The sequence below is a fragment of the Cricetulus griseus genome, chromosome 5 (genome assembly GCF_003668045.3).
Source record: "Cricetulus griseus strain 17A/GY chromosome 5, alternate assembly CriGri-PICRH-1.0, whole genome shotgun sequence".
Lineage (NCBI taxonomy): Eukaryota > Metazoa > Chordata > Mammalia > Rodentia > Cricetidae > Cricetulus > Cricetulus griseus.
In genome coordinates this window covers 8,677,070-8,704,546 of record NC_048598.1, presented here as the reverse complement: position 1 = coordinate 8,704,546, position 27,477 = coordinate 8,677,070, and the positions used below count along the sequence as shown (strand labels likewise).

Genomic DNA, 27,477 nt, shown 5'->3' with positions numbered 1-27,477 from the left:
GTGGGAGAAGTGGGAGAAGGTGCAGGGAGGGTCGGGAGCGAAGTGTGTGACATGTGTGACATGTGTGACATGTGTGACATGTGTGACATGTGTGACATGTGTGTGAAAACCATGAGAAACCCTATTATTTTGTGTGCTTATTTTCAGTGTTCATAACAACTCATCTCAAAGACAATGTCAGATATTGATCTCAATTAATTCCACCTTTGATAAGATTATATTACTCCTCAGAGAACTAGACATTTTAATAAGTAAATCTGTAAGTCAGTAAATTATCTATTCATATTTTATTTATCATTATAATTTGACAATAAATCACTTATCACAAAGACAATCTAGAAACACATTGGGGAGGACAAACTGATTCTTCACAAATGTGGAAAAATCCTCCAGTGTAGGACTCTGTGTCATCAAGAAAATGGAAATCAAACCTGCATCACAGACATCAAACACTATGGAGATCGAACACTATGCAGCCACCAGAATGGCCAAATGAAAGTATGATGAACTGGGCACCAGGGGCCACCACACTGACTGGAATGGAAAATGGTAAAACTACACTGAGAAACAGTTAGACAGTTTCAGGCAATGGCAATGCATCACCCAGCCTCTCCACTGTGAGGGTGGATGCTTACACCTCACAACAGCCCTATTTATGACAGCCCCACACAGGAAGTAGCCCAAATCTGTGGTGAATGGACAAGCAAATAACACCTTATCCATGGCATCTATGCAGCCACAAAATAAACAGTTGACATTTACAACATGATGATTTTCAAGACAATTTTGTGGAAGGAGAACACACAGATATCATAAATTCCATTTATAAAAGATGGGAATGCTGGCTGTTTCACCAAGCCTAATTTCTGTGAGGATTAAATGAGAAAAAAAATTGTTAAATGTAAGATACTAATCAATATGGTGGTGAGGATTCATTCATTCATTCTGCCCTACAGTCTCTCCTGGAAGCTTTGTTAGAATCCACGACTTCAAGCTCTCCAGCTCAGTTTTGTTCATTTCATGGTAAAGATTTGGAAGACTGTGAAACACTGTGCTCACTCCTAGAGATTTCAGCTTTGAGTTTGTCTCTTCGCCCCAGGCATGAAGAACCAGCTCATCTACGGTGCCGTGACACTGAAATAGCTCAGGGAGGGTGCGCTCAGCTTGCTGAAGATCCTAAAGGAAGGTGGAGAGAGTCGGCTGAGACAACCCATCAGAGAAAACGACTCTCAGTTTGCCACAGCTCCTGTAAGTGAAGGAAGAGGGAGCCTCCAGAGGTGGCGCAGATGGAGCTGGGCACTGTATGCCAGTGAGGAGGCCCCCTTGAGGGCTGGGTGAGTGTGTGCCCTATGTGTGCACCACCGAGGACTCCACAAATGCACTTCCTCAAGAAACGGAGTGAAATGTAAAGACAGACTTCTTAGGGGATTCCAGGAAGAGGGAGAAGTACAGATTGGAGGCCCTACAGAAGGGAAAAGTCACCTTCAGATGCTCTGTTCAACTTTTGGTAATGGAGCTGTAACGCCACCGTGTACAACAGTCGTGAGCCTAAATACTGTGTAAAGTATCAGCTTTATAATTAATTTCTGAGTAGACTCATAATAAGCAAGCCTGACTATAGCCTTCAACATTCTAGTAGACAGGTTCATATAATACTAAACATACTTTTGCTATAACTGTCCTTTTCAAGGAGAGATTGAAAACAGAGAGGCCTCCTGGAATCAACATGTCTCATCTAGCCATGGATTCCAGGAACATTTAATCTATATTGACTAGGCACCACATTTTATTGCTTAATTATCAACTTTATTTTAGTTTCAACATGTCTTTGTTCCATGTTACATTTGTTTGTTTTTTAAATCTGGAACTTACCTTGTAAACAGCAGACTCTTTATTCAGAAAACTAGAAAGAGCAAATACTCCTGCCACATCTCGGTGTTTTCTATATGCTAAATGTATCGCCATGCAGCCTCCCATAGAAAATCCCCCTGAAGGAAACAACACACGTTTATCAGACAATGAAAAATACGCATGGTCACATGGTACTTCAGAATAAGACGAGTCAATACAAACCTTTCACAAACATTATAAAGACATCTGGAGATGTGAAGGAAATAGATTCCTAAAAAGGACATCAGTTTCTGTCCTAGTCACTATTCTATTGCTCAAGAGACACCATGACCATGGAAGCTCTTATAAAAGAAAGCGTTTAATTGGGGGCTTGTTTCTAGTTTCAGAGGTTTGGTCCATCATTATCATGGCAGGCAGGCAGACACGATGCTGGAGAAGGAGCTGAGAGTTCCACACTCTGATCCTCAAGTAGAGAGATGGGGCTGGGTGTGGGCAGAGTGTGCCTGAGCCTAGTGTGGGCTTTTGAAACCTCAAAGCTCACCCCTAGTGACACACTTCCTCCAACAAGGCCACACCTACTCTGACAAAGCCACAGCTCCTAATCCTTCTAATCCTTTCAAACAGTCCCATTCCCTGGTGACTAAACATTCAAATACAGGAGCCAATGGGTGCCATTCTTATTCAAGCCATCAGTCTTCTTCAGGTCGCAGAGAACAAACCCTGCTGTGAATAAATACAACCAAGACATCAGTGGTAAATAGATGTATTACAGAAGGAGCCAGACTGAGGAGAAAAATTGCACGCATCAAGAAAAATATTTATCATAATTCAAAATACAAGGCATAGTATGACTCTGACTTAGTTAAACTTCCAGTGTCTACTTGAGTCTGAGTTTTACTTATAGGAACCCTCACAGCACACCTACAGTTAACACCATGTTCCTCCCTGTATCACTAGCTGAGCTACAGGGTCCACCAATAGCCATATTTCCGCTATCTTCTCCCAACAGATGCCTGATGACCTCTGCATTAGGAAGGATGAGTAAAAACACTGGTGAGTAGGTAAAACATTTTTTTGAAATATGGTATTGTTTTGTAAACTGACAAGATAAAATAAAAAGAACTTACCTATATAAGAAAAACCATTTATTTACTTAACTACTTTAAGTGCTCCAAGGGCTGAGAAAACTTTGCCAGTCTTTGGTTACGATGTAGCCCAGGCTGGCCTGGAACTCATGATCCTTCTGTCTCTGTCTTTAAGTACACAGTACTGTGCTAGTTGCTAGAAACAGGCAAATGAAAACACATGGAGACCCCACTGTTTAGGAGATGCCGGTGAGAAAGCACAGATTAGAGACAGGGTGCAGGGAAAGAGCAGAGAGGCTGGGCATGCCACACATGGCTAGAGCTCAGAGCTCCGCATGGTGGTCCCAGCCTTTAGCGAGAGTTGGAGGCATCTTGTTTGTATTCTATGAGAAATAAATAATGAAAGCAAACCACACATTTACAGAGTTTCAGCCTACTGCTTCATTTCACATAATAAAGTACAGCCCTAGCCCCCCTCAGAGGCCATCATGTGACTTTGTAAGACTCTCCCCCCATGCATCAAGAAGACAGGCCTGAGAAAGCAGGAGGGCTGCTTAAAGGGGTTTCCTTAGCTTCAGGTGGAAAGTGAAGACTTTAGGGATCCCTGTCACAGAGCTTAGTGTCCCTTCTCACATCCTTTATTTATTTATTCAGAGGGTTTCTTTCTCTGGGAAAGGCAGCTGCGATTAATTAGGGTGCCGGATTCAAATATATAAAAGTGGGCAGCTTGCAAAGTTTAGATTTCTCCTAAAAGGCACAATTTGTGAGTAATAACCATGCATGGTAAGAATGGTTGTTATGCTTGTAATTTTATTATTCCAGAAAGAAATGGCAGGGCTCACCAGAAAGCACTAGAGTCTAGTGGTCTAGTGAGTAGACCAGTGTGAACAGGAACCATGTTAAAGGATGATAGACCCACCCCTCCCCAGATGCAAAGACAGCGGAGGAAGGTTCACAGCCTGGCGAAGGAGAGGGTGCACATCTGAAGACACTCTGTGCTTGCCTTTCTGTCTGGGCCTTGCCTGGATGGAACAGCCAGTGGGCTGCAGCTGTGTCTATGCAATGGTGCATCCTTGATGAGTGCCCTGTGGACACAGAACTTGGCATGGACAAGTAGCAGCCCCAGCTACTGACTACGTGGATATGCAGAGTGGAGTCTCAGCATTGTTCTTCCCCTTCAACTCTGCGGCAGTTCTAGCTTCCGGCCTTTTCTGAAGGCTCTACCCAATAGCAAGCGGGTCTGAAGCAAAACTCTCCTTTTGATTTGATAAAGATATACTTACTGGTTCTCTGGATGCTGCAAACCCTGAGAGGAAGAGGCAGTTCTTTCCTCAGTTGTGGGAAACTGTCTGAGTGCTTCCGGCCTGCTGAGCAGTGTTTCTGCTCTTCTGTGCATGCACTCATTAGCTAGTTTATCTTCAACACCCAGTCCAGTCCAATGTCTGGCACATGATGGCAATTGAATCGTTAGGTCTGTCTAACTGAATCCATATTGGTGGTGACCTCTATATTGTCAGCTGAAAGGAGATGGAGGCAGGAGGATTGGAAGCTCTTGGTCAACCAAGGCTACACGAGACCCTATCTCAGAACCAACTAACACAAAAATGCCTGTTAATTTGATACTTTAGAAAACGATATTTCATAAGCCTCTCAATATTTTCTAACTTAAAATTTTTAGAAAGATGATTAGAGTGGAATATGGGAACCTTACTTCCACTCTGCCTATGACATGTGCCACCTAAATGTCTGAATAAATTCATTAAAATCCAAGACTTAATTTCCAGAAAAACTGGAGAGCTAGAGCAGATAGGCTTAAAGATTTCCAACAGACCTCTGAAGCAACAACGTATGATTGGCTGGCTGTGGTGGTATCTTGCTTGTAGAAATAAAGCCTGTCTGAAGGTCAGATTGGAGCTTGCCACTAGCTAACCATAGAGGTCTGGAGGTCTGTACAGACAGACAAGAAGTGATATAGCGGGGAGAAACAGCAATTCGCTCTCTTGTCTGCTGAGATGCTAACAGGTAAGGTGGGTGTGCCATGGCTGGCTCCTTCTCTCTGGTCTCTAAGCATTTCTTCAGTATCGGACTCCGGGTTTTTTATTACTTAGACCAATTAAGAACTCTATTTACATCTGACAGTAAAACTCGAATCTTCAAAGGTTTTCAAAGTTTACATTTACCCTAAGTACACACATCCATTCTTCCTGAGGAGTAAGAGCAACATCTCCTGGGACAGAATTGTAGTTTCCCTACATCCTCATGGGTCATGGGTCAGTGTTGGGAATGCCCATTGCCTCGACCTCTTCCTTTATGCCTTACCCATCTATATAAACTGTAAAGACAAATATAATGTTTATCATGAGCTATGCCTCTGAAAAGGATTCTGGTGTGTGGGGGGTGGGGAGAGACAGACAGAGAGCGGGGGAGGGAGCAAGGAAGGGAAAGGAAGACGGAGGGGGAGAGGAAGAGATAGACACACACAGAAGAGACAGAAAAACAGAGACACACACACACACAGAGAAAGAGACACAGAGATAAAACACACACACACAGATAGATAGATAGATAGATAGATAGATAGATAGATAGATAGATAGATAGACAGACAGATAGAGAAAAGGACATGGGGGAGGAAGGGAGGGAGATAGGGAGAAGTAGACACACACAGAGAAAGCCACAGAGACACACATACAGAGAAACAGACACAGAGATATTGGGGGGGGGAGAAAGGGAGGGAGGGAGGCAGAGAGAGGGAGAAATCTGGAGGAAATGTGAAGCTCAGGAGGAGAGGGAAGGGAGCAGGCCATGACACTGGCAGGGTGATAATTCAAGCCTTAGCTGGAGGTTTAACTGTTCCTCTGTAGCAAGGCAATATTCTTTCACAGAAGGAACCATAATAAATCATTCTGGAAACTTCCTAGCATTTAATTTCTTGCTGGAATTTATTAAGTGGATCTTTATTAAACATAAAACTCAAAAGCCAGACATTGTGCATGTGGCCACTTCTGCTACTGACACTTTAATAAAGTCTTCAATAAAGAGCATAACGACTTAGTATCCACCAGAGAAGAAAGAGCTCCCTATCTTGGAACAGGGCTGGGCACCTAGGGGGGCTTCATAAATAGTCACTGAATAAATGAAGTTAATGTAAACTGAAGCTTGGAAAATATATTTCTGTGAGGAAGCAAATTTATCGTCAGGAAATGTCATTTTCTGGTAATTAAATTTGATATGATAATAAAGCTATTTAAAAAAAAACAAAACCTATCTGTGGTTGAAACTGGGAATGGTGTTGTTTTCACGCAATCGAAGCGCTTGGGAGGAGAAGGTAAGGGGACTGTTTGAGGTCAACCTGAACAATACAGCATCTCACAAAATAAGAGGAAATCCGGAGTGAATGATCGGTGCCCTCTGCCCCGGACACTCACAATTTGTCTTCTTAAAAATATCAATCCCAGGCCACTAGCAAAATCTCATCACATATGTCTGATTTCAAGTGCTCTTACACCATGAATTAGACTTTTGGGAATTGCAGCTGTTTTGTGAGTAATTCAGCACTAAGGATTATGGGTGAAATGCAAGCATGGCCATGATTGAAGATGGATCTGTCTTCTGTGGACACCACAGAGCTGTTCTTTTCTAAGAAACTCAAGAGCTTGCGTTACATTTTTTCAAACATTGCTCATAGTCACTTCAAGGACAGCTAATGTGAGGGGGAAACTAAACTTTAAACTGTGTTTAACTGCTAGTAGCCTAAATTTGAATTTAAAGAACCATAGTCGTTGGTGGCAGCTCTACTAAAACAACAAAGATCATCTGAGTATACCCAGATAAAACAACTTACCAAAATCCAATAAGCTAGAGGAATTAATTCATAAAAGAAAATCTTGAGACTGAGATAAATATCATTAAAAAATAAAGTGTAAATGAAATAAACTAATAGGCTACAATACATTTTAAAGTGATTATAAAACCATAAGAGAATAACACATTAAGCATCTTTGACATTTCATTTTTATTATGTAGGAAATCTAGTGACTTTGTGTGGTTCAGTATCTTTTGATGAGACTAGCCTGAGAAATAAAAAAAAAAAAAAATGAAATAAGAAAGGGGGCTGGGGTGGGGGTGGGGGAACAAGAGACGAGAAGAAAAAGAAAAAGGAGAAAAAAGAAAACACATGGAGATTTCCTACAGGCTTTGAGTTTGTGTTTCTGTCTATCTCAAAGGAGAGCATGTGATATTGCAATCTTATTAAGATCACATTTTAAGTCCCTAACACATTTACAGTCTTGTGAGGTAATCACAGCTCCCCACTTGCTGGCTTTGACAACACTGTCAACTCTAGCATGGGACACTGTGAAAAGGAACTTTGTGTATTTTCCCTCAGAGAAGAAAACTGAACACAAAGGGCCAGTTATTTGAGTCAGTCTTTCATCTAGGATCCTACACTCTAGCCCACAATATACTACTCAGTAAGCAAATAGAAAATGGTAAATTCATTGTAAGTAGTGGCTATAGTGGGCATTTATAGTCGCTGGTGAATTATTTAAAGTAGTAAGAGGTAACAATTTAACATATACTTAAGGCTAACAAGCTGAATAAAACATGTTAAAAATAATAAACTTGGATTTATGAACTCTTTATATAAAATAAAACAGAAACAATCTATAAAAAGTCTATACTGGGAAAATTAATGTGTTCTCTCAATGCAAATTCCTATGAACAAAAACACGAAGTTAGCTATCAAGGGAACAGATTGAAAAAAAAATAAAGGTATAAAATCTACCCCCACGCCAAATTTCAGTCCCTCTATTTCATTTACATGGTACTCTAGTACTCTTCAAATGTGGGAAAAGGCTGCAAAGGCCTGGGAATGGATGACTCCTGGTTACCTTGCTTATTTCTTCATTTTCTCTCCTATCAGGCTGGCTAGCTACAATATTTCTACTCTTCTATGCAAGAGTGCTAGGACAGCAATTCCAACCAAGCCTTTGGAGGCCTGGTGAGCATTGCTGAAAGAATCCTGAGTTGTTTTTAATTAGTAAAAATGCATTTATTTGTAGGTATGTAGAGAGAGCAGTACCATCACCCCACATGTTACCCCCAGGCAGGACCTGAGGGTTCAGAAAATGGTGTTGCTGGGCTGTATCTGTGAGTTCCCTATGCCCCCTTTTTTACTTTTATCTTAAATTCTATTATTATGTTGATATGTTAACAAATGTCCATCCTGTAAAGTATTTCTTCTATAGATAAAGCAAATGGAGGAAACCAGTCCTGAAATTCTTAGTACCTAGATCTGTTCAGCAGGTTTTCAAATTTTGTTTTAACAGTTGAACCCATTCATATTGTATCTTGCTTTCTCATATGGATTCCTCGTGTGAGACATCTTTCCATGGGATTGCAAAACATACAAAAGTTAAGGTCTAAATTAAAACGGATAAATACTTACTGAGTGCCCTCTATGTGTAGACAGGGAATTTGATGGCTATGCAACACAGCTTCATGAATGGACCACGACTACTTTAATGGAGCACTTCATTACAAGTGTGCAAGCTGCCCATGTGACAGAAGTGTGGTCCTACAAACACTTGCTCCTCCCTACTGTCAAATTTGGATCATACACTCATAGTACCCAAATTCTGGTGTCACATTCTATACATTCCAGATCAAAATTGAACCTAAATTATACCAATAGTCTCTCTTAACAAGTTGTCACCACCTAGTGGCCATGAATGGATTCTATCATGGCAGAAAGTTCTTGGCTAAATCAAGGGGCTTGGGTTCTAGGTTCCCTCTGTGTCACCCACAACCTATGGAGTTTAGACCCTTCATTGATGGGATGAAATAATTATATCCTACCTTTCTAATTGCAAGGCTCAATGGGACAGCTGTATAAGGAAGAACAGCTTATGATTTCAACACTTTCCAAACAGAAGACTGCTATGAGCCAAGTGCCAGCTAACGGGAGAGGGCTACCGTCATCTCTAGCGCACACTGATGAGCCGAGTGCCAGCTAACGGGAGAGGGTTACCGTTACCTCCAGGCTTTCCCAGCAAAGAGTGCACACTGGAGCCTCTCACTCTTCATTTTTATTTCTCTTCTTAAATAAAACACACAGAAGCCCATGAAGTAAATCCAAGAGGCATGCACTCACTATCACATGCACTCATATTTTACACATGGGTACTCACAGTGTGTAAGAAAGTCAGAACACAGACTGTTAAGTTTCCTCGCAGTGCTGCTTCTACCAGGAACTATCTGGTTAATTTTCAGAAGGTAGTTGGAAAGTTAGTAATTGAATGCTTGTATTTCTTCTAAGTTTTATCGTAAACTTTATAGACTAATGTGGTGTGTAAATAGTGCAAAAAAAAAAAAAAACAAGTAAATGAACATTGTCCTATATTCTTAATGCACCCAATGAGGATTCACAAATGTCAAAGGAGACACAAAGGAGGGTACAGCTGACTGTGGAGTGGCCCATGAAGAATGCATTTTCCAAGTTTTATGCAAAGGACTCACATTGTTCTCTTAACAGGAAGCATCAGCAGGCCTCTGTTGTACCGGAAGAACTAGGCAGAGTTGTCTGACACATTAGAGTGAAGCTAGCAGAAAGATATTTTGCAGTAATTTGTGTTTAAATGATCACTGAAGAGTGAAAAGGATAGGCCTTGGTAACTCACTGAACAGTTCAGTACCTCACTGAGCACCAAGGAACATCATAGCACTAAAACATACTTCAACCCAGTCTCTAGAAGATTTCTGAGTATACTTTGATGCTATTTAGCACAGGGTGGAGATATTTAATTGACATTATAATTTCATTATCAAATACTGTTGCTAAAAGTTCATACGACCAAAACATTCTGTACTGCTGACATTTTACACAGCTCATCCTGTATTTGTACGTATTAAATAGAAATTTTGTTAGTGTATTTGATGAGCTCAGCCAAAGAAGAATTCAATACATAATTTACATGAAGCTTTAAATGCCCCTGGGAACAGGGCTCACTGTGACATGATTAACACAGGTTATCAACGCTTTATTCTTGTGACACTCACTCGAAAGACTTCTTGCTCATCAATTTGACAACACATTCTCACCATGTATCTTATTTCAATCAGGGTAAGAGCAGTTTAATCTTATAATCTAAGACCCCAGCTACATAAAAGAAAAGTATTTTTAATTGGAATGGATAACTCAGTTAAAAATTAAGAGTAGAAACTTAATTATCTCTTTAAAAACGGCAAATTAGCTAGGGCATGATGTTGTGTTCGTATAGCCCATGTGGTGCAGGAGAATTGGGATTTTGAGGTCAATCTTGGCAACATAGCAATGCCTTGTCTAAAACAAGGCAAAAAAAGAGTTATTATTAAAAATGAAATCAATGGAAGTTTTATGAGCTGTTGTTTATGACTCTAATATTTTTGAAAGCTGCACATGCAGCTTATCCAAAACTGTGAATGTGTCAAGCAATATTCACATACTTGTAAACAATGTTACGAATGTAACTCAAAAAATTTAATTAGACAAAAGTGAAATGCATCACCAACGTTATAAAGACCTCACCTATTAATATCCTGTTCTTCTGGATGCCATTTTTTACTTCATCATCAATCAGCTCAGTAAGCACTTGGCACATCCCATCAATTGACTCAAGGTGTTCTGGGCAGTCATTAGATATTTTAAATCTGTCAAACCACACATTGGAGAGCCCTCCCTTCATAGGAGTATATGGCCTGTTTAAAACAAACAACAACAACAACAAAGAAGTGATATTAAAATTTCTAAAGGATTAATGTACTGTTTTTTTGCTGAATTTTATATTAAAGAATTTGTGTGGAAAATGCCCAATACATACTACAGCTACATCCTTATATTTATTCCATTAGCATTTCCTAAAGCTGGTTCAGCATCTTTAGTTAACTGTCTAATCATTACATTTTTTTTTTATTTCAGGGAGGTGTGCCATGGGCAACGTGGAGGTCAGAGTACAATTGGCAAGTGTCAGTTGACTCTTGAAGGTTTCAGTGGTAGAACATGGTTCTAAGGTGGCAAGCGCCCTTACCCTCTGAGCCATCTCACAGCCCATTAATTACCTATTGTTAGGAGGTATGACAATTATGGTGCTATGAATATTAGCCCATTTGTGTACCTTAATGTTATGCAATGAACTTCCAGTTTTATATACATACTTGTGCACATTCCAAATATTTGTAAACCAATAACAATGTTGTTAAAGGTTTTGGGTCTAAGCTCTGTGTCAGCAGAGGTAAAGACAAGGGGAATGAAGACAATTTTGGAGACGCTTTGCTGAGCAGAGGCAGCTCTGCTAAAGCATGGAGAAGGAAGGGCTGCCCAGGATAAGGGACAGGAGGTTTGACCAGAGGCACTGCCCATTCCCTGGCAAGCTCTCATCTTCTTACTTCATAGCAAAATACATGGTTCAATTTATATGTAAGAGTGCCACACATGAGCTGGCCAGCAACAAAAGACCCACTATGATTGAAAGGCATCTCAACCAATCACAGTGACTCTTCTCACCGCTGGCTACTCATCACTACCTCTTCTACTTTGTTTCTCAGACTCAGCTATGCACTCACTTTCCAAGCCACACGGAAGGAAAGCTAGCGTGTAACTTAGAAAAGCAAAAGACGAGGAGGACAAAAAGAACCAGCTGACACCTGACCTGCTTCCTTGCCATTCTCTTGAGTGTATCAACTAAGTCATAAAATAAAGTTTATTGGGTTGACAGATAGAACCCTGCTCAGTTTTAACCTCAGATTTCAAATGCTCTGGACATGGGGACCCCCATCTCATGGTCACATGGACCACTCCTTCCTCAAGACGCAACCTCCCCCAGATCTTTTCCGACAACTCAGATGTACCTCCCACACCACACTGGGTATCCCACCAGCGCTGATTAACTTTGCCTATTTCAAATCATTGCATCAGTGGAAATGCTGATGGACAACACCAGCGATTTTTCTTCTGTCGGAGTTTAAAGCTTTTCCCAGTAATTCAGAAGAGCACTGTGTGTTACTGACAAAGACTTGCCTTCTGTCCTCAAGTGTGGTGTTTTCTAAATATTCTTTGCATAGTCATGTATATTTATAGTATCTTTTAAATTATCTTATAATTTAATTAGAATACCATTACATCATTATATAAAGTATCCCTTTTTACCAGATAAAAGAATTCCACACTTGAAAGCATTCAAAATGTCTTCCTTTAAAAGTTCAGTTTCCAGCTTTCCTGATTCAAGTGTTTTTTTCAAATCTTGGGGGGGGGGCACTTGCACAGAGATAGTCATAACCAGCAAAGCCTTATCTAAAATCCTTCCATGACTTGAGCTGCCATTTTTACTGTTCAAAACTTAAACTTGGGAAACTCTTTCCTATGTGGTATGGCTCAAGCTCAAATTCATGTTATCTAATATGGACAGGTGTGGGGAGAGAGGGTGGGAGGAGGGCGGAGGGAGGAGGGAGGGAGGACTGATGGGGATGATGAGAGGAAGCAGGCACCATTCTTAGACAAGTGGTAGCCCTAATACCTAAGGCTTCACTGTACACCGTGAGGGACTTCTTGCTTAATCTGCTAGAAAAGAACGAATCCTACCAGGCTGGGGAAAATCAAAAATACCATTGCACTAACAACTTTTGGCTTCTGCACCTCCACAAAGGCAGATTCCCCTACTGACCTATGTCTTTGTCATGATAGATGTCATACTAGGTTATACATTCATGGGTCTTTATTTAGTAAAGAAGCAAATCAAAACATTTGGAAAAGTCTGAAATACTCTCAAATAATTCTTTTTAAAAATATCTTGGGAATTTAATTAACATGCGTTATTATCTGAGATTAATGTTCTAAGAGAAAACCTTGGGAGGAGGGCAGACTTCTGTAGACTGAGCCCACCAGGCTTTTCTCCCTCTCCCCTCTACCCAGGCCCTCAGTTGTGGTGATACTTTGTGCTTTAACAAATAAAGCTTGCCTGATGATCAGAGTGCAGAGCTAGCCACTAGTCAGCCATAGAGGCCAAGCAGTGGTGGCTCACACCTTTAATCCCAGCGCTAGGGAGGTGGAGGCAGGAGGGGACAGGGCTGGGTGTGGTGAGGAACATTAGGTTGGAGGAGACCAGAGCTGGGTGCATTCAGTCTGAGGGTCCTAGAGACAGGATCGCCCGTCTGGTCTGAGGATTCACTAGAGGTTAGAACTCCTGGCTGGCTGCTCTGCTTCTCTGTTCTTTCAGCATTTACCCGTACATCTGATTCTGGGTTTTTATTATTAAGACCAGTTAGAATTCATGCTATACTCAGTTGCTGCAGGAAAGATAAAATCCCACAGCAGCTCAACTCAGTTCCCCTCTCATCCCACTGCACCTTCGGATCCCAGAAGCCACTGTGCTCAGGAGAGAAGGCAGAAATCACCCAAGCCCTTCCTCCTCCCAGAGGCCTCCTCAAGCTTAAGCCCGAGTCCACTGCAAATGAAGGCAGGTGCTTTGTTCAAAGTCCTTGTCATGCACCTTAAAGTCCCAAGTTCATCGGGACAGCCACTGACATCTTAGTTGAAGCCCAACTCCAGAGGAGATGGCACAGCCCTCACTCTGAAGTTCCAGTCAGACTGTCATCCTTTGACTCACTTCAGCTTCCCTCTCCGTTTTCCTCTGCTAGTCCTCTAACTGTTTATTTGTCTGTCTAAGCACTTAAATAAGGATGATATCATAGGCTAAAATGTGAATCATTCTGGGAACTCAGCCATTAATGGGAAAAAATGACACTCACTCTACTCCTTTCCCTTTGACAATGCCTTATTTAATTAATTAGATAGATAGGCCACTGAGATGATAGAGCCCAATGGAAAGCCCAATTTATACATCTGCAGGGTTTTGGTCTCTCATTTCTCTGAGGAAAAAAAATAATTTTTTTTTTGTTCAAAAGAAATCATTAGGATAATTTAATGGGATAAAAAGACTTCAGAACTTTTTTTTTGCTAAGAAAACAATCAAGAGTACATAAATCTCCAAGATGTTAGAATAACCTTTATATAAAGCATAAAAGATTGTTTTTTAAACAGCTAAAAGGCCTGGCACATGTGTTATATTCATTCACTTTCTTCCTCAAATAAATCACTTTATTAGCTGGTATAAAAGCAGCTCAGACATTACCACAATAAACAAATATGTTCAGCAAAGAGCATCTGTGTGGTTCCTAAATCAATCAATCAATCGACCCATTACACACTGGTAAAGTATTAGCCCAGGATAAATATATTTTTTTTAATAAAAAGGCATTCAGCTGAATACCCATTTTTATTTTGGTCGGTGCTCCCCTAAACTACAGAAACCAAAAGATCATTTGCAGCCTTTCAGATAGAACCTGGCTCCAGTCCTCCTTGGTCCTGGTTTCATAATTTGCTTCAGCATGCTCTAAGGTCGAGTCTCTTGGACCAGCTCAGAGGTGACCCTGGAGCATCACATCTGGTCTCCCTCTCCTTGCATGCTCCTCCTGTCTTTCTATGCTGAGCTCCCCCTGACTAAGTCTCAACATAAATGTCACCTTCTCAAAGGATTCCCTGTGACTCCATGGCAGCGTGGCCTCTTTTCTGCCAGGCAGACTGTCTCATTACCTTGATGGTCCTCGTGGCACCGATTGTTACTTGAAACTGTAATTGTTTGCCTGTTTACTCAGTCTGTATATGAGCAGTTGACCTCTGACCTCTATGTGTACCTGCATGTAGATGCATGTGCATGCGCCTTCTATGTTTACGGCCCATATGAACATGTAAACATATAAATACAGAAAACACTAACTATCTGAATCTGCTTTAGTCCATGTTGACTGCAGGTGCCTGCTGAGCACTCCCTTTGTGTGGGGAAATTGTGTGATCAACATGTAGAGGCAGACACACGTCTGAGGAGTTTCAGAATGTTTCAAATCTCTGAGAGAATTTATACCATAAAAATTATAAATGGACTATAAAACATTGTTATTTTTTAATGGAAATTCTGTTATTAAATCCAAACTAAGAAAGCCTGTGGTTGTAAACACAGTTAAAATATGCCACAAAAATAAAAATGTTTATTGGGTATGTCCAATTAAAGAGTCCAAATTAACATAATGAAAAAATACTATTCTATTTTTCTACTTTACTTAATGCAACAAACTATTGTTGACTTTTATTTAATATACTCCTGCTTAGGCCATTTATTAAAAGAAAAGGAGTACTTATAGACAAAAGAGTAATTCACAATTTAGTGAAACTACAATGATATGCCATTATAGAATACACTGAGCAAGCATACTAAAGCAATGACCCTCTTAGGTTCTTTGTGGCATTTATTACTATGAAAAACAAAGTTTCTCAACATAGATAGGTGAAAGACATGAGAATCAGAAAGGGGAAAAGGGAAAGGGAGCTATGTAATTTGAAGTTCTAAAATTCAGTGACAGTGGTAAATATATTTACTCTAAGATGGGGGAAGGGCTATGATTTATATTGAGCCTTACCACAGTCAGGAGGAAAAAAGAACAGATAAATTGAAATATTAAAAAATTTAAATGGTGCAAAAAATGAGGAAAAAAGAATACAGGAGAAAAAAAAAAAAAACAGACTTGTTCAAACCTATAAATCCAATGGCTAAACAAACTGTTTAAAAGACAGAAGCTGTCCTCTGGGCTAAAGGTGTAAGCAAAGGTCAACTGCATGTTGTCTCTAACAACCACATTTTCTTTCTTTCTTTCTTTCTTTCTTTCTTTCTTTCTTTCTTTCTTTTTTTTATTTTTTTATTTTTTTGTTTTTTTTTTTTGAGACCGAGTTTCTCTGTGGTTTTGGAGCCTGTCCTGGAACTCACTCTGTAGACCAGGCTGGCCTCAAACTCACAGAGATCTGCCTGCCTCTGCTTCCCGAGTGCTGGGATTAAAGGTGTGCGCCACCAACATTAGGGATTACATTTTTTACATCCAGTCAGAACAGTAACCATGCAAGCCCTTCCACATCGTGACTGACATTTGCCAAGAGGCAAAGGCCTATACTCTCTACTTGCCTTCCGAGTAAGCTCTGCACCAGCTAACTTCTTTGTCCTCTGAGACTATCTCCCCTGGGAACTGAGCCTCCAGGCTATGACACAGCTTAGGACTCCAAATGGAGGGCTGGGGAGATGTGTCCCGTACAAAGACAAGGATCTGAATTCAGCCCCAAAGTAAAAGCCAGGAGTGTTGGCACTTGTCCCTAACCCCATTGCCAGGCTTTGGGAGGAGATCAGAAAGGGGCAGCTAGAACACTAGAGTCTGCTGGCCTGCCAGTCTCGTCAAACTAGTGAGCTCAAGGTTTGGTGAGAGAAACTGTCTCATAAAACAAGGTGGAGAGCAAGAGAGAAAGAAAAGTGACTTCAACCTCTGACCTCCAAGTGCACAAGCATCTACATGCACACACATGCACACACTCAACAAACACATATCTAATCAACTCCAAATGCTGAAGCCCAGTGTCGGGGTCCCAGTGCAGAGGCTGCAGGAGAGCCTCAGCTACTATCCAGAATCAACTGCCAGCTGTGTGAGTAAGCCTTCAGATGAAGGGTCCCATCCCCAGCTGACAAGTCATAAGCCACACCCAACCTGCAAGCTTTCCCAGGAGAAGCCCCAAAAACAACAGCATTGGGATTGAGTCACCACTATTGTGCCCTTTCTGAGTTCCTAACCCACAAAATTTGTGACCATAATAAAAGTGTTGCTTAGGGGTGATTTGTTACACAAGAATTATACAGGGAACATGAAGGTGATAGAAAAATCTTCCAACATAAATAAGACAGAAAAAAAAAAAAACATGGTGAGATTTGGCTAGAGTGGTGATAAAATTATTGCTCTAATACAAATAGGAGAGAAAAAGAAAATGAAGGGATATAAATGAAAAGTAAGAGAGAAAATGGTGCTGGGTGTGGTGAGCACTCAGGAGACAGAAGACAGAATGATCATGAGTTCTAGGCTAGCCTGGGCTACATAGTGAGACTCTGTGTCCAAACTACAACCACATAGAGAAAAAAGTCAAACCTAAATTGGTTCTAAAAAAAAGATTCATCAACTAGTAACCCTTGATAAGACAAAACATACATATATACATAATAATAACAAGAAGCTATTACTATCAGAACAAATAAAATATATAAACAGAAATTTAATCATTAAAAATAAGTATCACTAAATCAAAGGCAAATTACACCAAATCACTGACACTGACTTGAAAATACATAGAAAATCTGAAAACCTTGGTTCTACAAAAGAAAATAAATTTATTGCCGACAACTCAGAAGAAAACTTCAAGTTCAGGTGACTTCTCTAAGTGCTATCAAACACTTAAAGGAGACCTAACACAAACCTAGAGGGACAAACCCTTCCAAACACCCACAAATGACGAAGAGTGCGGGTGAAGATATGTAAATATGAAATATTACTGGTTTAAAGTTTGAACAACAGTGTCCTAGAATTAATGTTACAATTGATAATATGGGAGTCAAGAGACAATAATCATTAAATTCTTAGTAAGAAATAAAAACTGTTAAATTCTTAGAATCATGTCTCAAATGTCTTATTTGATCACCTCCATTTACAATTAGCCTAAAACACACCATCCTTTACAGGGTTTTCACGTAAATATCACATTCCCTTCCAACTGTACCTACCCTAAAAGCCAATGACAACAAACCCTTAGTATCAATCTGTCAACAGGTATCTGTCAGCACTACCAAACCCCTCAGCTTAGTTATATTAAAATAACTTTTGAATCTTCTGTTTTACACTCTCATATTTGTTCTCTAACTGTTCAATTCTATAGACTAGAGAAGGATGTTCTTCTTGGTGAATATAGGACATTTCTTGAAATTCTGGTTCATTTTTTATGAGTACAAGGTTGACAGGAAACTGAAAATCTAGTACTTTTTAGTGAATGGAAAGCATGTTTAAGGGGAAAAAATGAGAGCAGATTATGAGAAATCAAATCGGGTTGTATAACACAACACAATATTTGTTTATGCAAAAATAAGCTTGAAAAAAGACTATATGAGTGATTATTTAATATTTATAAAAAAGCTGTTTATGGCCTCAAAATCATTCTACTCTCATGATTGTGAATTTGATTAGATACACCCATGGATGTCCACTCTAAACATTAAGTAGGCCTGTGCCGCATGTCTACTCTTTACTGATTCAAAGAGCCTAACAGTATTTACCACCCTTTCAAGTTTGGAAAGAATGTTATAAAACTCTTTTCCAGGGGTTACAAACCTGAGTTTAACTAAATTATCACAAACACTATCTTGGCAGAAGTCACTAAGTTTGCTTTTGGAGTATGTGACGTAAAGGGGGGCATCTAAAAGATGAGCACTGTGCAGGCGTGCAGGAAGCAGATGGTGGGCTGAGAAGGGGTCAGTCAGAGTGTGTGTTCCAGAGAGAAGGGCTCGCCAGGAAAGCTTGGCCAAGGAGCCCACAGTCCATGCATTTTTACAGGTGGGAGCTGAGGATCATAATTTAAAATATCTGAAATACAGAAGTCAAAGTTAAAAACATCTTGCTGGAACATACATACATCTTATGCCATGGAGCTCTCCTGAGAAGTGAAATTAAGCGTTGAATACCTGGAGGGAGCCGTTGGATAAATAATCTTTATGTGCTGGAATGCCAAGTCTTGGTTTAGCATGTTCTTGATCCAGTGTCTCAGTCCTTGGCCAGAATCACCTGAAAAATTACAAAATTCACAGTCAGATAAACACTGTCATAACACAGTGCATTTCAAAGTGATCTGTACCTCTCAGGACACTTGAAGGCTGGAATAGAGAACGCAGAAAATCTCCATGTGCCAAAAAGAGCTGTTTAGATTTAGCAGGCAGAATTAGCTGACCAATCATGAACAATAGAAATAATCCTTATTATTATACATCTGAATGTATTGTTAATCAGTTAAAATACCACACTTAGGTTTGAATTTCAGTTTTCCTCATTTGTAATAGATATAATAAATTCTTCTAGAGAATTTTTTAAAGATGTTTTCTAACACTTGGAGCCTCTGGCAGTGGAACCAGGATGTATCCCTAGTGCAAGAACAGACTTCAGGAGCCCATTTCCCATGGAGGGTTACTCTCTTAGCCTAGATACATGTCGGCGGTGGGGGGGGGGTGGGGGGGGGGCGCGGCCCAAATGACTTGACAGATTTTGATGATCCCTCATGGAAGGTCTTATGTCCCGCGCACGCTCTGTATTTCTCGCCAGCAAGAAATCATACACGGGACACTCGGATCCTTCTGCAGATAAGCTTTAATGCATCTTGAGAGTGGAGAGCATAAGCTTCCCAGAGCGGAGACACTGAGCCAAGAATCCCGTCCCCTAATAAAGGCTGGCAGCCGCCGCCTGGGACGTGTCACCCTATGATTGGCTGTAGCTCATCCGGCCATATGACGCCACGGAATAGGCAGAGATCAAGGAATGGAAAATTACCCAGCGCCTGCGCAATAATCTTGTTTACATTTGGTGCCTGCCGGATGCAGGCGCCATCTTGTAATGGAGAATGCAGGGACGGCTCCCTACAGATCCCCCTTTTTTATTAATTAATGATAAGGCTTTATATTTTTACAAGCAAATAGGTCACCCAAATGTTGAGGGATAGAGGCAGAGGTTGTACCTTCCCAATCAAATATTAAGACTGTGTACAAGAGTCGCCATCAGGCTGTTAGCTTGACCCGAAGCGCTCTCGACCTGTCCTCTGCCGTTTTTCTGGGAAAGGGAGACTAGGGCAGGCAACCCTTATGCAGGACAACATGCCTCCCAGAGAAGCCTGCATATTGGGCAACTCTCTGTGCGATGCCTTGCTCGACATCCCTCATGGGCTGCTCAAGCCAGGCACTCTACCCTGTGCAATGAGCCTAGGCTCCGGGTGTGCAAGAGCTGTCTGGCCAGCGGCCTATTGCTTAAGCATAGTTAGCCAAATATCAGTGGAAGCCCCTTGTTCCAAAGCTACAAGCGCTTGGGCGATAACCACCTTGTCTCTCTTAGTTTGAGCCCTGAGCCTACAGACCAGCCAGAGAAGCAACATCAATCCGCAGCAAACGGCTGCACCAAACAATCCCACCTCCACCCATTCCTTAAAATAGGAGACAGCTGAAGCAATCCATGATGACAGTCCCTCCGTCAAGGACAGGAGTTAATCTGGATAATAGCGGCTCTCAACTCCCGGGGAGAGGGTGGAGTTCCGACTTTTGAGGGTCCAAAGAGGCTCTTTGGGTGAGTCTTTCCGGGATCCACAGGGGATTCTCTTCATCCTGTGGAAAAACACATATCGCTCCCCTGGATCTTATGAGAATAGGATCCGGGCCTCTCCAAAGACCAGTTAAGACATCTTTCCATTTTACCATCTCCTTAGACCTTTCAGGTTCTGAGGTATGACGCTTGGCCGCTGTATGGCCCTGAGCGTCGGTGTTTAGAAAATTAAGGGTAAAGAGTGCCATGGATATTGTAACTCTTGGCACCGAGGGTAAGGATGCTCCCATTCCCTCCTTTTGTTTGATTAAATAAGACTTAAGTGTGTGATGGGCATGTTCCACAATGCCTTGTCCTTGAGGGTTATAAGGTAGGCCAGTTAGATGGGTAATTTCCATCTGTCTGTAGAAGTGTTGGAACTTTTGAGAGGTATAAGCCGGCCCATTATCTGTTTTTAAGAAGCACACAGGTGGCTAGGTAAAGTCTTATTTTTGTAATACAGTTGAACTTCCTTAAACAGTAGTTTAACTTTTTTCTGAGGCAGGGTTTTTTTTTTTTTGTGACTTTGGAGCCTGTCCTTGAATTTGATCTGCCAGACCAGGCAGGCCTTGAATTCATAAAGATCCATCTGTCTCTTACTCCCTAGTGCTGGGATTAAAGGCGTATGCCGCCAACGCCCAAAACTTAAAGGCGTGTGTCACCAACACCCTGAGCTTAAAGGTGTGTGCTACCATCATAATAGATTAGCATCTTTTACAAAACAAGAACTTTACATTGTCAGGCTTTGCTTAAAAATTCTAAATTGAAGCTCTTTAAGTATAAACATTAATAAAATCAAACATTTGAAAACTGGTTTTAAAAAGAAATTTAAATTTCCTTAAGGTCTTTCTGTAATATATAGAAGCATTAACATTTTAAATCTTAACTGAAAAACTTGTTTTTAAGATGGTACTTCTAATTTCCATGCGGTCACCTTTAGTCAAGATGGCGGTTTAAGTATCCTTTTTTTAACTTTAGCAAAATGGCTACCGTCAGTCATGTGACCAGCTACAAAATGGCCATACCAGGAAATAGAACATTTTAAAACAAGCATACATAAATTACTTGAGCAACTTTAGGATATGAGGCTTTCCCCAGGCATCCCAGGCCTCTAAGAAGTTTTGAATAACATGTGCGGCCTTTTCCCCTGTCAAAGACTGGGAAAGCCATCTGCAATTTTCTCCGCTCCTCTAATGGTAAAAAGGAGTTGGTACCAAATTTTTGTTGTAACTCATATAATGGGGGTGCTGATGGAAGTACACCCGCTGGATTAACAGGTCTCTTAAATTTACCGGGGTGTGACCGGTTATTCCCTATTTTCTCTCCCTCCTTCTCTGTCTCTCCCTCATCCAGCTGAGCTGTTCCTTCCAAAACCCCATCTCTTGAGCTTTTAGAGTCATTAGAGCTATCAAGATTTAAAGCTTTAAACTTATTTACAGAATCATCTAACAAATTATTCACTCCCTTGTCAGTAGACATTCCAGGAGGTCCTTTTTTCTTATTTGTTGTTTTTTCTGTTAACAAATTATTCACTCCCTTGTCACTAGACATCCCGGGAGGTCCTTTTTTCTTATATTTTATTGTTAGGCGCGCCCCATCTCTCACCACATTCGGTTTCTGATATGTAATTCTGGACTTCTTTAAGATTGCTACAACAGTGAGAAAAGTCAAAATAGCTCCTAGTAAAAGCATAGAAGCCTCTATATTAACCTCCCACAATAGCAACATTCCCAAGCCAAAGTCCAGAAAAATCATACCTCTCCGAATTTACCACCCTGCAGTTCTGAATCCGCCTCGTTAGAGGGGTCTCCGAGGTGCTGGAGATGTTCACATGTTCCCGGGTTTCGGCACCATATGTCCCGCGCACGCTCTGTATTTCTCGCCAGCAAGAAATCATACACGGGACACTCGGATCCTTCTGCAGACAAGCTTTAATGCATCTTGAGAGTGGAGAGCATAAGCTTCCCAGAGCGGAGACACTGAGCCAAGAATCCCGTCCCCTAATAAAGGCTGGCAGCCGCCGCCTGGGACGTGTCACCCTATGATTGGCTGTAGCTCATCCGGCCATATGACGCCACGGAATAGGCAGAGATCAAGGAATGGAAAATTACCCAGCGCCTGCACAATAATCTTGTTTACATTTGGTGCCTGCCGGATGCAGGCGCCATCTTGTAATGGAGAATGCAGGGACGGCTCCCTACAGTCTTACCCTGCCTGGGGAGTGGATGGGGGATGAGAAGGGGGGGTCAGTGGGGAGTGTGGGAGAGAGAACTGAGATTGATATGTAAAATAAGATTATTTCTAATTTAAATTAAAAAAATTTAAAAATTGTCCATGTGATTTATACCATTATAGCTGGTATGACCTAATGCAATTTTCTTGGTGAAATTTCTTGGGTAGTGAGGTGGGGGTGTAAGACATTTATGCTACTTCAAGTTTAAACTAGAAGATATCAGATTAACTGTGTTGTCATATTTATTTATTATATCTTTTATTATTACTATTCAAGACCAAAAAAATTAATGTAAGAATTAATGTATGTCTATGTGCATGGAGACAGGAAAAGAATCTAAGTGTGTCTTACATTACTGAAGAGAAAATGGTGAAGTTCACAACTTTAAATTTTTATCCCTCTTTCTGTCTCTGGTGTGTGTGTGTGTGTGTGTGTGTGTGTGTGTGTGTGTGTGTGTGTGTGTGTGTGTGTGTACGCGCCCGTAAATGTGCAGAAGTCAGAAGACACTGGGTGTCCCACTGTATACAATTTTCTGCCTTACCCCTTGACACAGGACCTATCTCTGCACCTGGAGCTCATAGGTTTTTGCTTGTTTAGTTTTTGTTTTCACTAGGTTGGCTGTTCAGCAAGCCCCAGACACCCAGTGGTGGGGGTGCAGGCACATGCAGCAATGTCCAGTTTTTTCCTAGGTGTTGGAAATCCAAACTCAGGTTCTAATGTTTGCCCACATATTCTTACCCATGGAGCCATCTCCCCAGCCCCACCTTAAAATTGTAATTGATCAGTTCATTAAGATATCAAGTTCAAAAGTATCTGCTCAATAACCATTCCTGAGTGACACTCTTCACACCATCATGGCAGTGGTGAAAACAGATAACTGTGACAAATAGGCATCCATCTAGCGACCAAAGATAAACATAAGAGGCAACAGTAACCATCGAGGACCCACTTGGTACCAATAGCATTTGTTACATTCTGAATGGATCCAGCTAATAAGTTGCAGAACAACTTGGCTACAATGTAAGCTTCCTGGCAAGCTTCATTTTGCTTTATCCACTAATTGTATGCCCCCTACAAATGCTCTGACACATGCAGGTGTCTGGTGGAGTAGTTGGAGGCTTTGAGCTGAAATCTACAGGGGATGAGAAGTGAGCTGCTAAAACAGAGGACATCAGGCAAGTTTTGACACCCAAGAAATCCAGGGGCTGCTGACATCCAAACTCAGAGGAGCAGAGAGTGAGTGGAGGGTGAATGAAGAGAGAGGAGAATAGTGTCTACTGATAAGGAATGCCCCTTCAAAGGGTTTCTTGTAACTTCAGCAGGATCTAATTCAGCCACCTCCTGAAGACAAACTAAAGGGGAGAAAGCCACCAACAAGACATACCCAGAAGGGCCTTTATGAGCCTTAATGGTCAGTTCAGAACACAGATATTAACTTAGGTGATCACAGGGATGATGAATGGCACTGAGGGGAGACACTTCTAGGGGAGAAAACAATAGAGCAAAGCAACCCAGTGTGGGAGACCAAAGCAAGAAAACAACGCTAACATTTATTTTAATCACCCTAAAAGCTATCCCCCTTTTTTGACATTTTAGAAGTAGAAAAGGGCATATCCCCATATATTTGTCTACAGCTGTTATACTCTAGACCAGATTCTAAAGCTTTTTAAATTTTCTTCATTAAAAGGAATCTGTTTCAAATACTTTTTCAGCCTTGGGAGAAAGACACAACTGAATGTTAGGAAACAACACCCAGCCACTCACAAGGCTCACTTTTCAAAAAGCCTTGCACCCTTGATATACATGTGGGAAATTCTCAAGAAAAAAATTAAATGACAAAAAGTTAGTACCTTATTCCAAACTATGGTAAAATGTTTACACTTGGATTACCCAGAAGCCAATACTTCCTGTCCCTATAACACAAACACATGCTCAAGTCCAGTGTAAAATTATGACCCCCCAATCTGGAGGGCCAAGGCCTCATTCTAGTTTGCTTTCTGTTGCCATGATAAAACACTGACCTGGACCAACTTGAGAGGAAAGGGTTTACTTCACCTTCCTCTTCTGGCTAGCAGTCCGTCACCAAGGGATGTTGGAGCAGAACGAGGGACCACAGAGCAAAGCTGGCACTGGCTTGTCCCTGTGGCTCATGCTCAACTTTTTTATACAACCCAGGACACCTGCCCAAGGGTAGCAATGGCCACAGAGAGCGGGCCCTCCTTTATCAACCAACAATCAAGACCATTCACTGTAGACATAGCCACAGGTCAATTTCTCAATTGAGACTCTCTCTCCCCAGGGGATTCCTGGTTCAAGACGACAATAAAAACTAACAGGACAGGCCTATTCGGAATAGAGCTTTTTTATGTACCAGTGGAGATTTCATTATATAAGAATAATATATCTGAACATCTGGAAGAATTATTTAGATGAATTCTTTTTCCAATGTACAAAGGAAAGTTTTACACACACACACACACACACACACACACACACACACTGTATAAAATACACACAGAGTGGATGACTCTAATTTCAGTCATGCATTATAGGTTGTAAAAATGTCAGTGATTTGAAATTGAAAAATAGGAAGCATTAAGCAAAGTGTGGTGGTGGTGGTGGGGGGGACCAAATTCTAGTTCTTTCTTAAGACACCGAATTAATTATGAGAAGAAAATACTATGTGGGGATTCTAGATGTTCATCACCAGATGCTCCTGGGGTCCTGAATAACCACTATTCAGCCCGTTTTAAGCGTAAGTCATCAGCCATGTCTTTACCTTCACACCCGCTCAACCCTTCAGTTTCCAAAGTGATACATCTATACATCGGCGTTCCGGGTTCCCGTCCCCTCCCCCTCCGAATATTAATTCCGAGTCAGGCATTTGTGTTCACATCTCAGCTCCACCACCACACACAGAGACAGCAAGTAAACTTTCTAGACCGGTTTTCAAAATGAAGAGAACACCTCACATCATTGCTAACACTGTTTCCAGTCCCTTGCCTGTTCTAGTCGCCATTCCCTTTAAGCCTACACGTGTCTCAGCTCAAACCAGGCGTTCTTGGAAAACTCTGACAAGCCCTTCAGTTGCAAATGTCTTACTAATGTCCAACCACATTTTTTTTTTCTCCTTCCCTTACTTTTCACTTGGCAGTAGCTCAGGCACCATCTTGTGACCCCCTGTCCACTGCTGACTCAAATTAATTGAATTGTTTTTGTTTTTAAATTTAGGTGGGCCCCCTGAGGACACCGGCTGGATCTCATTTCTTTAAAAGAAAAAAAAAAAAAGATTTTTTTTTTCTTTCTTTCCTGGGAACTTACCCTGGGCCAGCTAAGCACTGTGGATGCAAGGATTCAAACAAGGGTTCTTATTCTTTCTCTAGGGGCAACTCCCTGGATGGAGATGACCTTGTACTTACCATAGATGTTTAGTGACATAGGGCAAAGGGGGGGATCAGGGAGGAGGGACATGGACAGGTGGGGAGCGCACGGGAACCCTGGTGGTGCCAAGCAGGAAGGACACAGGCTGTAAATATGATCCATTCACAGTGAAGACCAAGGCTCACTCTGACACTGGAAAGGCGGACAAAGGCCTGTGACCCGGGGTCGACCCTGAAGACAGCGGCTGACCCATGCGCCTGAGGCTCGCACGTGGCGAGCCTGAACTTGGGATGGGGTAAGGACTGCCCTGATGACCGTGCTGTGGCTGGAGGGGTCCAGGCCACCAGCGAGGGGAGCGAGATGACCACAGTGCTGCCGCAGAGGAAGAGGACACCCTCCCGGGAGGTGGCAGCCTCGCTCCCGGCCCCGGCGCAGGCGGCCTGGAGCACTGGGGAGCTCTGGGGAGCTCTGGGGACGGGGGACAGGGCACCCCCAGCGGCAGCACGCGCCGCCGGGGACCTCCGGACTGCAATGCACCTGAGCCGTGCAGGAAGATCAGCGAGGCGCTGTGTCTCCCGGCCGGGGACACCACACACTGCCGCAGGTGACCCGCGCTGTGGGCGACAGCCATGGCGGAACCCGGAGCCGAGTCGCGCGGCCACGCCCCTCGACGTCGCGGGAGCGCGCACGCAGGCGCGCAGCCTCCCCCCCCCCCCGGCATGGGTTTGCGCATGTGCTGCGGAAGGCTCGCCGGGTAACCTGAGTTTGGGAGTGAGAGCAGCGCTGAGAATTGCATACATACCTTAGGGTCCAGGCTCCTCCTTTCTAATCACCGAGAATAGACTCCTGTCTCGAGAATTTGCTGCAGGTTTTAAACTGTAGTTCTCAAGCTCAAGATCACCCCATTTGGAAAATACATGCATGCATGCATACACACATACATACATACATGCATACATACATACATACATACATACATACATACATACATACATACATATATATATATATATATATATATATATATTATATATAATAACCATTCGCTTTGAAGCTTTCACCAGATGTCCGTAGCTTTTTGCATACAGGGTGAGCCAGGCGTACAATAATTTATTTGTGCGTGTGTGTGTGTGTGTGTGTGTGTGTGTGTGTGTGTGTGTGTATGTGTGTGTGTGTCTTTATTTTGTTTTTCTTTTTCTAATAGTTAACAGACAGATCTAATTTTAATGAGCGAGGACTTCACATTCCTTGGCATGAATGTTACCGTAAAATGTGGGCAACGGTTGGTGGGAATGAGTACAAGCTGGGGATTGTTGTCCACGGCTGATTGGAGCAGGAAGTAATGTGAACATAAGTGTGGAATTATATGACCCCCCCCCCCACTTCTGGATAGGCCCCTACATCAATATCGACAGTGGCATCACAGTTCACCCACACCCATCTCCACATGATGGGGGCGGGCAGGATGCTTGCTATATGTGCACCAATGAGTACCTGTCAGTCCTCACATGGTGGGATTCCTCATTCAGGTACAAAATAGATTGACTTTGAAAACACTGTGTTGGTAAAATAAGCCAGGTAGAAAGGGACAAGCATTAACTGACTCCATCATTTGCCTTATCTGGAATGAACAAATTTATAAAGACA

The 27,477-nt window shown here is 41.8% G+C and overlaps 1 protein-coding gene across 1 annotated transcript; it reads right to left on the bottom strand.

The window, feature by feature from the left end:
• Positions 1–270: 270 nt before the first annotated feature.
• On the bottom strand, positions 271–26,500 carry Lyplal1 (lysophospholipase like 1). Its single transcript, XM_027418740.2, has 5 exons — positions 26,368–26,500; positions 18,563–18,662; positions 10,504–10,673; positions 1,873–1,988; positions 271–1,176 (listed from the first exon to the last, which is right to left on the bottom strand). Exons 1-5 carry the CDS (start codon positions 26,459–26,461, stop codon positions 937–939), a joined length of 720 nt encoding a protein of 239 aa, XP_027274541.1. The 5' UTR covers positions 26,462–26,500; the 3' UTR covers positions 271–936.
• Positions 26,501–27,477: the final 977 nt, after the last annotated feature.

Bases quoted from the DNA above. Each gene is read 5' to 3' on its own strand.
- Lyplal1 (XM_027418740.2), bottom strand. From the start codon at position 26,461: ATGGCTGTCGCCCACAGCGCGGGTCACCTGCGGCAGTGTGTGGTGTCC. The intron at 18,663-26,367 runs GTGCATTGCAGT...GTAATTTTTCAG, and splicing joins GATCTTCCTGCACGGCTCAG to GTGATTCTGGCCAAGGACTG. The intron at 1,989-10,503 runs GTGAGGTCTTTA...TGTTTCCTTCAG, and splicing joins GAAGAACAGGATATTAATAG to GGGGATTTTCTATGGGAGGC.